The sequence below is a fragment of the Aspergillus mulundensis genome, assembly GCF_003369625.1.
Source record: "Aspergillus mulundensis strain DSM 5745 chromosome Unknown scaffold_4, whole genome shotgun sequence".
NCBI classification, from domain to species: Eukaryota; Fungi; Ascomycota; class Eurotiomycetes; order Eurotiales; family Aspergillaceae; genus Aspergillus; species Aspergillus mulundensis.
Window position 1 is genome coordinate 1,279,918 of NW_020797892.1, and position 12,620 is coordinate 1,292,537.

General features: G+C 53.0%; 6 protein-coding genes across 6 annotated transcripts in view; 2 read left to right on the forward strand and 4 right to left on the reverse strand.

Moving 5' to 3' along the window:
• The window catches only part of DSM5745_04933 (putative GABA permease), a gene marked incomplete at both ends in the record, with an annotated part of 1,815 nt that extends 456 nt beyond the window's left edge, over nucleotides 1-1,359 (reverse strand). Inside the window, 3 exons of the mRNA XM_026746949.1 lie at nucleotides 33-1,108; nucleotides 1,157-1,217; nucleotides 1,266-1,359. Coding sequence (XP_026604429.1) covers nucleotides 33-1,108; nucleotides 1,157-1,217; nucleotides 1,266-1,359 — 1,231 coding nt within the window. The remainder of the gene's footprint in view (nucleotides 1-32; nucleotides 1,109-1,156; nucleotides 1,218-1,265) is intronic.
• A 538-nt stretch (nucleotides 1,360-1,897) lies between these two features.
• DSM5745_04934 (cytochrome P450) lies at nucleotides 1,898-3,425 on the forward strand (the record flags this gene model as incomplete). The annotated part of the gene is made up of 2 exons (XM_026746950.1): nucleotides 1,898-2,847; nucleotides 2,915-3,425. The coding sequence occupies 2 exons, from the start codon at nucleotides 1,898-1,900 to the stop codon at nucleotides 3,423-3,425; spliced, it is 1,461 nt and encodes a 486-aa protein (XP_026604430.1).
• A 65-nt stretch (nucleotides 3,426-3,490) lies between these two features.
• On the reverse strand, nucleotides 3,491-5,299 carry DSM5745_04935 (carotenoid oxygenase family protein; the record flags this gene model as incomplete). The annotated part of the gene is made up of 2 exons (XM_026746951.1): nucleotides 3,491-5,191; nucleotides 5,240-5,299. 2 exons carry the CDS (start codon nucleotides 5,297-5,299, stop codon nucleotides 3,491-3,493), a joined length of 1,761 nt encoding a protein of 586 aa, XP_026604431.1.
• Nucleotides 5,300-6,808: 1,509 nt separating this feature from the next.
• Nucleotides 6,809-7,861, reverse strand: DSM5745_04936 (uncharacterized protein; the record flags this gene model as incomplete). Its single annotated transcript, XM_026746952.1, has 1 exon — nucleotides 6,809-7,861. The coding sequence occupies one exon, from the start codon at nucleotides 7,859-7,861 to the stop codon at nucleotides 6,809-6,811; it is 1,053 nt and encodes a 350-aa protein (XP_026604432.1).
• Nucleotides 7,862-8,878: 1,017 nt separating this feature from the next.
• DSM5745_04937 (YeeE/YedE family protein) lies at nucleotides 8,879-9,923 on the forward strand (the record flags this gene model as incomplete). Its single annotated transcript, XM_026746953.1, has 2 exons — nucleotides 8,879-9,166; nucleotides 9,222-9,923. The coding sequence occupies 2 exons, from the start codon at nucleotides 8,879-8,881 to the stop codon at nucleotides 9,921-9,923; spliced, it is 990 nt and encodes a 329-aa protein (XP_026604433.1).
• A 223-nt stretch (nucleotides 9,924-10,146) lies between these two features.
• DSM5745_04938 (glutaminyl-peptide cyclotransferase family protein) lies at nucleotides 10,147-11,313 on the reverse strand (the record flags this gene model as incomplete). Its single annotated transcript, XM_026746954.1, has 1 exon — nucleotides 10,147-11,313. The coding sequence occupies one exon, from the start codon at nucleotides 11,311-11,313 to the stop codon at nucleotides 10,147-10,149; it is 1,167 nt and encodes a 388-aa protein (XP_026604434.1).
• Nucleotides 11,314-12,620: the final 1,307 nt, after the last annotated feature.

The following is a 12,620-nucleotide window of genomic DNA, read 5'->3' on the forward strand; positions in this document are numbered from 1 at the left end:
GTGGGATTAGGGGTGGGTATGGGATGGCTTACAGAACCCTGTCGTGGCGATGGAGATGATGGTGTTGAAGCCGGTGACTGTGCCGAAGTAGATCGAGTTGAACGCGATTTGGACCAGGGTCGTTGCGAGGATGGCGTTTAGAGGGATGTGGTGCTTGCTGGTTACTTTGGACAGAGCCCTTGAGAAGGGCAGGCCATGGTCCCTAGCAAACGCGAAGAGCGATCTCGAGCCCTCTGCGATTAGACTCACAGAGCAGATGAGCACAATGACCGTCATCATGCTCGCCATAAAGCAAGCCCCGAGTTTACTACCGGTGGAATCGTAGAAGATCTGGATGACGGGGACACCGGTGCTCGACGCAGCGGTCGTTTCGATATCGCCGATGCAGAAGCACAATGTCAGCAAGAAGACGAACCCTGTCACGGCGCCGAGGCCAACACTCATAATCATGGCCTTGGGCGCATCCCGCGAGGGCTGCTTCATTTCCTCAGTCATATGGCTGGGTGCATCGTAGCAGCACATGCCGAAAAAGCTCTGAAGGATGCCGATGATAGTAGCCATGGCTTGCCCGAAGCCGGTAAAGTTCTGGAAATCGCGGAAGACGAAAGGGGCGGCTTGCTTGTGGCTGTTTGTGGCAAGGAGGACGACGGTGATGATGATGAAGGAGCAGATGTTCCAGACCAGGATTGTCCGAGATAGACGGTTGAGGAGGTGCGGCGCAAAGACATTTGTTAGTAAAGCGCTGAATGCCACGGCGTATGTGACCAGGACCGTGTGCCAGCGCTCAATGGTGAACTCGGGGAAGACGAGGTTCGCTTGGCCGAGGATGAAGTTCGATGCGACGGAGTTGTTGACGGCGCCCATGGCTAGGATCCCCATGAGCATGAACCAGCCGGTGATGTAGGAGAGCTCGCGGGCGATCCTGGGGGGTGCCAGCAGAGCAACCCAGGAGTATTGGCCTCCGGCGACGGGCCATCGCGAGCACATCTCGGCCATGGAGAGGGCGACAGTTAGGGTGACGACGCAGACGCCGATCCAGCCAAAGATCATGACTGGAGGGCCGCCTGCTTTGACGCCGATGATGAAGACGCCGCTGAGAGCAGTCCAACTGAAGGTGTCAGTTGATGTACAGATTTGGGACAACTAACAGACTCACCAAGTCACGATGCTGAAGCTGAAGCCGATCATGTCCAGCAGGCTGAAGGACCGTTGGAACTCTGCTTCCATCAGCGTCTGTTAGGCTGGCATTCTGCCTGGATTCATACCCTGCTTGTAGCCCAGATGCTCCAGCGCAATGTCCTCGCTGGCCGTCGCGGCGAACACATCTTGACTGGTGGTGTCTTTTCCCGCTGCATCCATCTTGACAGTACCTTGATCATCCCATCTTCTCTTGCAGAGCTCGGAGATGATGCGCTCTACCTATATCACTTTGGTCGATTGGCCGTTATCTGTATTATGGTGCAAGACGAAGGCTTATCTCCTCTTTCTTCAGCATCTCCAACATGCTGATAAGACAATATTCCCCGGCCGTCTCCAGCAACTGCCCTCTCCAGTTAGTCCATGGACAAAGTTCGTCATCGTCATCCTGCAGCGGTTCATTGGTGATCTCCTGTCTTACATACCTGCACGCCCACGTCAGTCGCTCCGCCCGACTCCAATGCATCGGCTAGACCGACTCTTATCATTGCCCATCCGGAAGCTAATATGAAGTAAGTTCGCACGGCCAAGAGGACGGGATATTGCTAATTTGACCCTTGAACAGACCCTCTCGCCTCATGACTCATAAGTGGACCACTGTAGAGTACAGTCTTGGCCATACCTACCCATCCCCGCTGATCCCTCCGGGAGTAGAGAGTACAGCATCACCAAAGCACAACCACAACAGCATCTAGACAAAATGGGCCTCCCAACCATCGCTGTTCTCTTCCTCACCACCTCCCTCCTAGCCCGCACCCTCTACCGGCTATATATCCACCCCCTCGCCCGCGTGCCCGGCCCAAAACTCGCCGCAGCCACATCCCTCTGGCTCGCCTACCACACCTACATCGGGGACGAATGCAGCACGCTCTTCGCGTTACACAAGAAATACGGGCCCGTCCTCCGCATCGCCCCCAACGACATCGACATCGCCTCCGGCGACGCAATCGAGCCCATCTACCTGGCCCGCGGCGGGTTCCCCAAGACCCCCGTGTACAGCAAGTTCGACATAGACGGGCACAGCACGATCTTCTCGAGTCTAAATCTGCCCGAGCGCGCAAGCAGAGCAAAGGCCGTGGCGCCACTGTTCTCGACGGCGAGTATCCGCAATGCACGGGGGACTTTGCTAGGTGTCGTTGATGATTTCGTGGAGAGGGTGCGTCGGGATGCGATTGCGAGCTTGAACTCCAACGACGGCAACGGCAACGGCAAGCCGGTTAATGTCCTTGCGCTGGGAAGGGCTATGGCGATTGATGCTGTGAGCGCGTACCTGTTCCAGGAGCGGTATGGGGCTCTCAAGGAGAGCGAGGAGGTGATGTCTGCGTCGCCGTTCGTGGATGCATATGTGGGTGTTGGCGCATTCTTCAACTTCGATTCCCTGGGCAGGGCAGGCGAGATCCTGGTCAGTCTTTTCGAGTACTTTACGCAGCCTGCGGGGACAGCGAAGTCCTTCACGACTATCGACGACTACACGAGTCGACTGATCAGACAGGCAGTGCCCAAGAGTGGCAGCTACCAAAGTCGTCTTCTAGAACGGGTCTCGTCCGCTCAGTCCCAGGTTGAGGTTAAGGATGTTTGCTTTGCGGGGACGGACTCGACGGGCATGAATACCGCTACGATCATCTGGTATTTGGTCAAGTGTCCTGAAATGTCAGTCTCCTTCTATACAAACCTGTTAGGGTTGATAAGCATGCTGACCATGTCCGGCGATATATAGATATGACCGCCTCCGCACAGCCCTGCAAACAGCTTCCCCAGACACAGACCCCCTCTCAACACCGTACCTTCGCGCCGTAGTCCGCGAAGGCCTGCGCCTCTCCTGGGCGAACCCAATCCGCCTCCCTCGCGCCGTACCAACCGGCGGCTGGAAATACAAGTCGTACTTCTTCCCACCCGGAACAAGCGTCGGTGTCTCAGCATGGCAATTGCACCAGGACGAGACCGTGTTCCCCGACCCGCTATCCTTCAAGCCCGAGCGGTGGCTGGAGCCTAATGTGACGGAGGAAATGCTGAACAATTGGTTCGCGTTCGGGAAAGGGACGAGGGCGTGCATTGCGCAGAATCTGGGGCTTGCTGAGGTGACGATGGCGACGTGGAAGGTTGCGGAGAGTGGGGTGCTACAGGGGGCGAAGGTTGTCGACAGTGAGATTGGGATTCTGGAGTGGTTTAATTCTAGGGTTAAGGGGGAGGAGATTCTGATAAAGTGGGTTGATGCTGGGTTTAGATGACTGGAATGAATTGGCCACGACGCAACGAGACAAAATACCTAGAAATACAAACATTCGACGAAACCCTAGAAATCCACCCCTCCAACTCCAGTCTCAGAGAAAACATGCACGCCATGGAACCCGAACCCAACAACGCCTTGAACAGCTGCCCTCCCAACCTCCTTCAAATCGCGAGCATCAAGCACAAGCAAGTAGCTCATACCGGTCTTCCCATCCAAAACAACACTAAGCAGCACGCCGTCATCCTCGTTCGTACCTTCAGGATCCGCAACGAAGATTGCTTCACTGGGAGACTGCGCGTGCTCAGACCAGATCTTCGTTTCCGAGGTCACAGAGTCGAATTTCATTAGACCGTCGACGAAAGTCGAGAGCCCCCTGTCGATGACTGCGTAGGTATAGCGGTGCGGACGGGTGATGTAGGATGGGTTGAGGGTGGGTAGTTCGGGGGAGAGGCCCCCGCAATTGGTTGACAGGAGGGTTGCGTTTAGCGGGGGGGCTATCTTTGGCTCTTCCTTCGCTTCAACTTCATTGGGGGTTGGGACAGCTGGCAGCCGGAACCGCGCAATACGACTCTGGGCTTTGCCGCTGTGGCCGTTACTCAGTGCATCGGATCGGCGATGCGCTGCGCTTGACGAGGAGACGAGATACTCGTAGTAGAGCTGATACAGGATATCAGTGTTCTCAAGTGTGACGCACTCGGCGATAATGTCTGTTTGTGTGGTTGAGCTGTCGTCTACTTTGCTCGTTTTTTGCCACGCATTGATGGTATGGAAGCAGAAGAATGCCGGACTCTCGTACACCGCAACGAGACCTTGTCCATATCGGTCAACAACGTACCACACCGCCGGAATCTTGTGATCAAACTCCTTCAGCGCGCCTACATACGAAGCCGGCTTCCGGTTGAAGGCTGCAGGTGATAAGTGCGAGTTCCAAACACAGATAATCACATAGTCGTTCGTTAAGAAGAACGAATGCAGATAGGCCGGTGCAGCGGTGAATGTAGCCAGAATGGTCGTTTCGTCTGTTTTCGCGGAGACGCAGAATACGCGGTATGTCGGTATCCCAAACGAGGAAAAAGAGAGGTTGTAGTTGTATATGTCGCCCGTCTCGGGATCGGACTTTGCGTGTGATGCGGAGAGAGGCCCGTCTAGGTCTGGATGGAGGGTCTTCTGAGAGGCTATGCCTAAGGGTTCGAGGGTTGAAGGGTGAAGCTGTTTGTAGGTTGAGTTGTCCGTTTTGGCGGTTAAGGTCTTGATTCGACTAGTGTCTGTGTAGTCGTTGCCATTTGAGAATTGCGAAGGCGGGTCATTCAACCCGGGCATGTTGACAGAGAGAGTAACGCCGGTATTGCTATATGAAGGGCTGTTCGTCCGCGGCTCATACGTAGTCTGGACCTTATGGTACATTGCCTCGCACGGGTCCCTATCCTGAAGCTCGTCCTGGACTCGGTCTTTGAATCCACCAAAGCTGAACTTGTCACCCAGGGAGCCTGTCTCGCGCGCATGTTCAATTAGATCATCGGTTGAGAAGCGGGAGTTGTAGAAGACGCGCATGGGCGAGCCTGCGTCATCAGGAGGAACGAGCTGGAATCGATGGGTCTGGCTGAAGCCGTCGAACCAGTGCGAGACTTGGAAAGTGTTTCCGTGTTTCGTGTCGACTTTGTATCGACCAGGCCCTGTTCGGTAGAGGGTTCCTGCTGCGTAGTAAGGGATACTCCCTGTCACAGATAGCTCAATTGGGGCTCGCTGCTCATGGTTGGCATCGAACTGTATGTGTTAGACGAAACCCGGATACTATGTTCTTGGAGGACTTACACCTCGCTCATTGGGCCAGTTGTTGAAATGAGTAGAATTGGCTGCTTCGATGTCGGACATGTTTGCAGACACCTAGAGCTTAACAACGAATGCTATTGAGAAGCTTGGAGGCAAATATCCTGTTGATGGCTAGGGGGTACTGGGCATTATATTTATACAAAGCATTTGAGATTCAATCCAAACTTGTCAGTGAATAATTATTCGCCTAGAGTTCTCCGGAAGGACGGGCCTGCCAGTGGCCAGTAAGAAGTGAATGTAAGCGATATTGAGGATGGTGAATGGCACTGACAGGTCGACGAATCAATGGGTTGATTATGCGAACCAGAACTTGGCAGCTCAAGCCTCCGAGTCCGAGTCCGAGCCCGCGGACTTCGGAAACCGTTACTTGCCCATTGTTTCCCAGATCTATCGTGCATGTAGTTCTGTAGCTCAATGGATTTCATCCAAACCGTCCTTTTCGACCGAGGCCCGAAGCCATTAGTAGTCTCGTTTGGCCCGTGTAAAAGCAGAAGACGGCTAATGAGTCAACTATTGAAGTCGACGATATGCCTTGTAGCAGACATCCAGAGAAGCATAGAAATTCTGGGGTCCCAAAGACCAGGTGGACAGCGGTGGCCCGGATGCAGGCCGGTGATTTAGTCCTGCGTAGTCTATAACCTGAGCATGGTCAACAGCTGATCCCTCCACCTGCGGGAATCTCCACATCTCATCTTGCTCGGTGGCAGTAGCAGCATTAGCTCCCAGGCGATTATATGAGCATGTCCTTCGTCTGGAATGACACTCGGAACATGGCCGGCCTCCCGAGCACGACCTCTTCGATCTTGCACAGCCGTCACAGGCGTGTTTCTCCTTGCCTCCGGGTCGAGGTTCAGGGATAGATTTGCCGGTTTGAATACGGATGGAGCACAATTTCCAGTGTCGTCTTAGAACATCTCTAACAAATGCAAGCGAGCGGTTAGAGACCCTCCAGGAGTAAGTTGTATTCAGCAGGCACGAACCCTCGCTTATACAGAGAACCGCAAAAGTCGCACAAGAATTGCTTATCTGTCCTGTCTAGTTAGGCATTAGCGCGTACACTCTAAATGTTTCATCTGGAAGAAGCCTCACGTACGCGTTGCTAAATGGCGCTGGAGATGGTCCGCTCGCTGGAAGATAGCGGAGCAGACTTCGCAGGTCCACAAACTCGGGGGTCTGGACTCCCAACGGACCGTGTCTGTGTCTGACTGTCCGTAGGGTATGTCCAAGAACGACTCAAATGGCATGATTCTCAGGTCAACAAATGCTTTGTCAGTGAGATATGCGTAGCGTCAATAAGAAGCAAGCGGCTCTGGTGACAGCCCCCTCGAAAGTCATTCAGTATCTAGCGGGCCAGGCTGCCAAATTCTTACAAACAATACGACCACCTAGATCAACTAGATGACGGTAGAGGCGTTGCTCAGCGTGTCAGAAGTTGGTCTGGTCAAGCTGCCGGTTGAGTTGATGGTTAGACAAGATGTGAACACCATGGCCGGCGGGATTCCCCCGCATCGTATTCCGCCGCGCGCCTCACCTTGGCCAAGCGAGCGACTCTCAAGCCACATAATAACCATTGGAGTCAAGTAAGTCTCCACGATCATCCGATGTTGTCCACAGTGCACCACTCGTCGCCTGCTGCCCCAGCCACTCCTGACATATCGCAATGTCTCCTTCCCCATCATCCCTCCCAAACGGCATCCTCAGCGAAAGATAGCTGATCACCAATTCCGAGTCCGAGCACTTACTTCCTGCACCAGCGCGCCGTAACGCCTCTAATTGCCCAAGAAACGACTCGTTCCATGTACCCTCATCAACCGGTAAATCATGCACAAACCCCAATCCAGTATTGACAATGATAAGCCGCTGCAGTGCTGGCAGGAATTCCAACCCCAATTGCTCCGGGGATACATCCTCGGTTAGGCCGTCGGGTCGGACAAGAACAAGGTGTGTCAAGTTCGAGCACCGGCGCAGACCCTCGATGAACTGGCGAGAGTCGACGGCGACGTTGTACAACCCCAGACGCTGCAGGTTCGGCCAAAAGGACCAAACTGCTGGCTCTAGATTCGGGCCTTGTTCTTGCTCTAGCGTTCCCTGTGGCATGAATGTACCAAGGTAAAGCTCGTCCCGTACGGAGACGAATTCTTCGAGCTGGGTCATGCGGGAGAATGCAGTGCGGAGAATTGGGCGTAGTTGATATACGTCGTCTTCGGGGTAGAGATGACGGAGGGGCATGTCAATAACGAGCCGGGTCAGGTTTTGACTGATGATGGTCGATAGGTGATCTATCCGATCGACCGTAGATGGAATGTTGAGGTTGTGCGCTGGGAATGGGGATAGAAATAGCCCGACGGATGGAAGCCGGCTTCCTGTCGTTAATATGGCGTTTTCATGTAGTAGCTGATTGAGTCGATGCGCAGAGTCGATGCAAAGACAGTGCTTGATGAGCAGTCGTTTTGCTGCTCGGGAGACCAGCTTGAAGGCCAATGTCAGACTGAGGAGTGTGCGAGTGATAACGTCTCCATGACTGAACGCAATCGGGGGACTTGGTGGGATAAGACTTCCAACGATATGCAAGATCAACTCAGCGGGAAGACCTGTCTGGGCCATGACCGCCGACCTTGGTAAATATGGTCGCTATGGTTTTGAAGGCTGATGAAGCCATTCAAACGCAACTACTTATTTCGGGTAGAGTGGCGAATAGGGGAGCATACTCCGTATGGCAACGTTCGAGTAGCAACCGTAAAAAAAGAGCAGGCAAATAAACTTCAGCAAGGGCAGTAAGCTATCAAGCCATACTCATAGAAATGTTCTTCATTGAATGATGCAGTCAGCAAGGAGTCTCAGGATGATTGGAGGCTCTGGTGGCCGTCAAGTCCACTGCAGCGCCGGTCCAATACGGTTCGGTTCGGTACTGTCATTTTCGTGCCTAATTTGCCAAGACCCCTGATGAAGTGCGGTAGTTACCGGTATCACAGCCAACCCCAAGTAACCTATCCCTGCAGGTAATCACATCACCATCTCTACATTCTATGGACAGGACAAGTTCGGCTTCGTCAACAGACTAGTAGTATGGTTGTCTCTCTTCTCACTACGCAGCTGGTAGTCCCAGTTTCCTGGTTTCGTCAACATGTGGACCCGTCTCGGCGACTAATTCTGGGGTGTAGATCCCGACCACGCGAGCGCTCCAAGCAGTGCAGCTGCTGTCCAACATCCTGGGGATGAGCACTGTCCTCTCCATGAGCAGAGCGTGGTCTGATACTTATGTTCGCCGTTGAGATTCGGTCCGGCTGCAGCCATGATGGCCTAATATCGAGGACAGGATGGTTTTCAAGGTCCGGGGACTCATGGTCGCCCCTCGGTAAACTCTATTCATTTTTTGGTCTCGGGGACCATCAGTGTCCACTGCCCATCTCTGCTTTACGCCATATGGATAGGGCTTTCATTCACTCTCTGGTCCCCGAGACAGACCCAGAAAAATGCTCTCTCCCTTGGGTGAATGGTCAGCTCCCAGCAACCGGCCCCGGCCGGGCTTCCCTTGCATCTTTTCTTTGTTGAGAACTTGAGGTCGTGCAGGAATGAGCGGCTTAAACATATGTGACTGTCCAACTCCAGCTTTTCTTTATCATGTTCACACCGGTCCATACCTCGCTAGGCGCTCTTCTGCTCTACCAGAGCTCCTCGAGCCTGCTTCTTCATAATGGCTCGGTCTTTGGCGTCTCTTCCCTTCTCTCAGGGTTCATGCTCAGACCGAGTCGAGACAATGTTCCGATCATTGCCGGTTTGCTGTCAAGCGTGATTCCAATCTATCTATTGATGCCGTCACTGTTACCGACGTACCCGGCAGCACCATCATCATGGGGTTCCATCTTGTCCACGATCGGAACCGGATTTCTCCTCGGCTGGGGAACAAAGGTAGGTTGAATCGATCTTGTTCCGAAGACAAATCGACTAATCCGCGGACTTGTAGAACGGTAGAGGTTGCACGTCGGGCCATATGCTCTGTGGTATCTCGCGCTTATCGCCGCGCTCGTTCATCGCCACGGCCATATTCTTCACAACCGCTATGTTGACGGCCAATTTCGTGTCTGATATTCCGCCGTGCCCAACTGACATCCCTTGCTACACACCCATTTACCCTTCCAGCTCCGAGCTCGGGTTCATCCTGGGTGCGACGGCTATCACGTTCTTGACAAACACCTTCATCGTACCAAAGACCATGGCCAGATCAGAGCTTTCGAGGTCAATGTTCTCCTACTTGGCGGGTATCCAATTTGGAACCGGACTCTTCGTCTCCGGCATGGCCGATCCAGTCAAGGTACTTCGGTTTTTTGCGTTTCTCACCGATCCGGCTCGTTTCGATCCCTCCTTGGCGCTCGTCATTCTTTTCGGGCTGTTGCCGTCACTTATCACGTATTTGTCTGTGAAGCCGGGCCAGAACACCAACCAAAGCAAAGGCAAGCAGGCGAAACCAACGCTGGCGGAAACTTGGAGACTGCCTACAGCTACTGTAGCTGATATCGACTGGCTTTTCGTGGCTGGAGCAGTGGTATTCGGTATAGCTTGGGGTTTGCGAGGAGTATGCCCTGGTCCCGCTGTGCTGCGTTCAGTGCTGCAGCCAAAATGGGGACTTGCGGAAATGGCTGGGTATATGCTGGGAAATTTGATATGAGCTTAAGTGTATTAACCAATCGAATAAAAGCCACCGCTGTAATATCATAGTCTTGGGCAATAGCATGCATTTGCTCGCTTCGATTCACGTTTAAAGACTGGGTAGTGGTCAGAATGTAGCTCAATAGTAAGTGAAAATGAGAATGCAATTGGTAGACCAAAATTTGCCGTATAGATACATCTGAAACTGAAAACGGGTATCCAAGAAACAGATCAGGTATGGCTTACAATTCAGTCTTGTTGCGCTTCATTTCGGTCTTTGATCCCGGCATGAAGCCCTCCAGTTCCATCCACTCGGCGGCGAATCCAGCAATGAGAAGACTCCAATCCTCTACTGTATCGGTGTCGAGGTGTTCACCGTCATCTTTAACACCTTGCATTTCATGCCAGACGGTTGGAAACCCAGATGGACGGTCGGGGGAGTAATCAATAACGTGCAAGATTTCCACCCCGCGTTTAAGAAACGGAACATGGTCATCTCCTAGGTTACCGGAGCCGCCAGATAATTGGCGCTCATTCTTCGAGCTATCAGGAAACCATGTCTTGCCGCTGGACTTGAACACCTTCAGCTCTCTCAGGCGACGTTCAACATTTGCCAGCTTTTGGTAGGCCCAGTGCGTGGTCGAATAAAACGAATGTATTATCGGATCTTTGGAACCCAGCAAGTCTAGGAGAACAAACAAGGATATGGATGAAAGCGGCGTTTTGTAAACCGACATTCCTGGATTTACCTCGGAATCCCAATGCTGGGCGAGCGAGCGAGCTCCATACAATGAATCAGAGTCAGTCCAATACTTGAAGGCTTCTTCGCCGTCCAAGAAAAGGACCTGGATTCCAATGTGGTCGTCCAGGAAATCATCATCGGGAGCCATCGACTCCCACTTCCTCGTTAAAGCGTCGTCAATACTCCTCATAGCATGCATAATCATGGCACACGGAGCGGCGCTATCGATGGCCCCGATAAAGCCCTTGGGCTCATATTTACTATCGTAATGGGCGACCAGGGTAAGTCTCCCCACATCACCCTTTGCTGCGTTGGGGGGATCGCGGTAGGCAATGAAGTTCACAAAGGGGACCTCCTTTCCATCGGACACAGGAGTCACATAGGTTGAATTTTGGAATTCAACGTTCCACTTCGGAAGAGAAGTCCGGAAGAAGTCGGTAAAGTGATTGAGGACCTTCGTGGACCCAGGAGTGCCAGGCACACGAGGAATGAGGATGGGCGAGAGAATAGCGCCGTCATGAATATCAAAGTCCTTTCCTGGCCGCGGGAGCGCCTTTAGGGTCCCATCCGACACGTCCCGATATGCCTCGCTGGGCAGAAGGAAAAACAGAACTGCGAGCCATATTGATAGCAGTGCGCGATGCATGCATTCCGTAGCAGACCTCATCGTGCCTGATGGAGCGTAAAAAGATCCGAGAGATGTAGAGGGAGGGCCGTTGGTGCAACTGAAAGATGTCCAGATTCCTGTAAGCCGCTAAGCCCGATCAGGCAGTCAGCAGCCAAGCCCGCGGCGACCTCATCACGTTCAGCTTCAACCTTGGGTCTTCCGACTAAACAAACTCCCCTCGAAGAGCAAGTTCTCTTCCTGCTGGAATAGTGGTCTGTCTGGGAACGAGCACCCTTTGCCGAAACTTGCTCACCATGAGAGTATCCGTCCTGTTCCATCCGCAATTGCGCTCTGCGCTTCCCCGACCCGTGCGGAGAGAGCTCTGCAGCAGCTTGCTATTTGTCCGATCAAAGGCGACTCACGGCGCGCCTCAACCTTTTAAGAACGCCGCCCTACCCCAGAAACCCCAGAAACCAGAATACCGTCCTATCAATCCTCCGCGGGCTCCGCAACCGTCAACAACACACGCGAAGACTGCTCCGCGGAAAGGTACTCCAAGATTTGCCCTGATTCAATTGAAGTGGTGCTGATATAGTTTGTAGGACCACCGGAGAGGATACTGATATACCATGGAGGAACCGGTCGTACTCTATTCCTTGGAATGCTGCGGATAACTACAATTTTCCTCTTCGGAGTCTCTGTTCTCGTCGTTGCCCCGGCCTTCATGGCCTCCGAGTTTCCGGCATATCTAGGCCCGGCTAGTAAGGACCCCAAGCCTGCATATAATGCGACTTCTTTGCTAATTATTTTTTCTAACAGTCGTCGTCGGCGGCGCCTTGCCCATGCTTTTTGTAGCATATACCTCCGCTCCCTACGTGAACTTTGTCCACCTTGCCCTGCCCGTCACCGTTCGGCGATCACGAGAACAAGCCGTCCAATATGCGAAGAAGCTCCCACCAACCGCTACTCTGTACATAAACACCATGAAGTTCAATACTATACCGAGACAGACCGAGGTGCGACTGGCCGATCTTGTGGCCGACAAGTCAAAGCTTCGCCCTGTGAGCTTTCGAAACAAGAACCCTGCTTCGTTGCCTTGGTGGAGGGGCAAGACTCTGCAGCAATTCTACACGGCAGAGAAAAGCAAACCCGGAAAGGACTCGAGAACATTCTATCCAGAGCTGTGGGAACATGTTTACCAACAGATACGAAGCCAGTCAGGGAAAGCTAACTAAAATCAAGTACTTTCAAAGCCACCTGCTACAACTGAAGATGTAAACTTTAGGCTGTCTTTGTACCTATTCGTGCTCTCACTGATGCCAGTAGACTTGGAGAGATCTTTCTCACAAGCAAATAACTTGCAGACA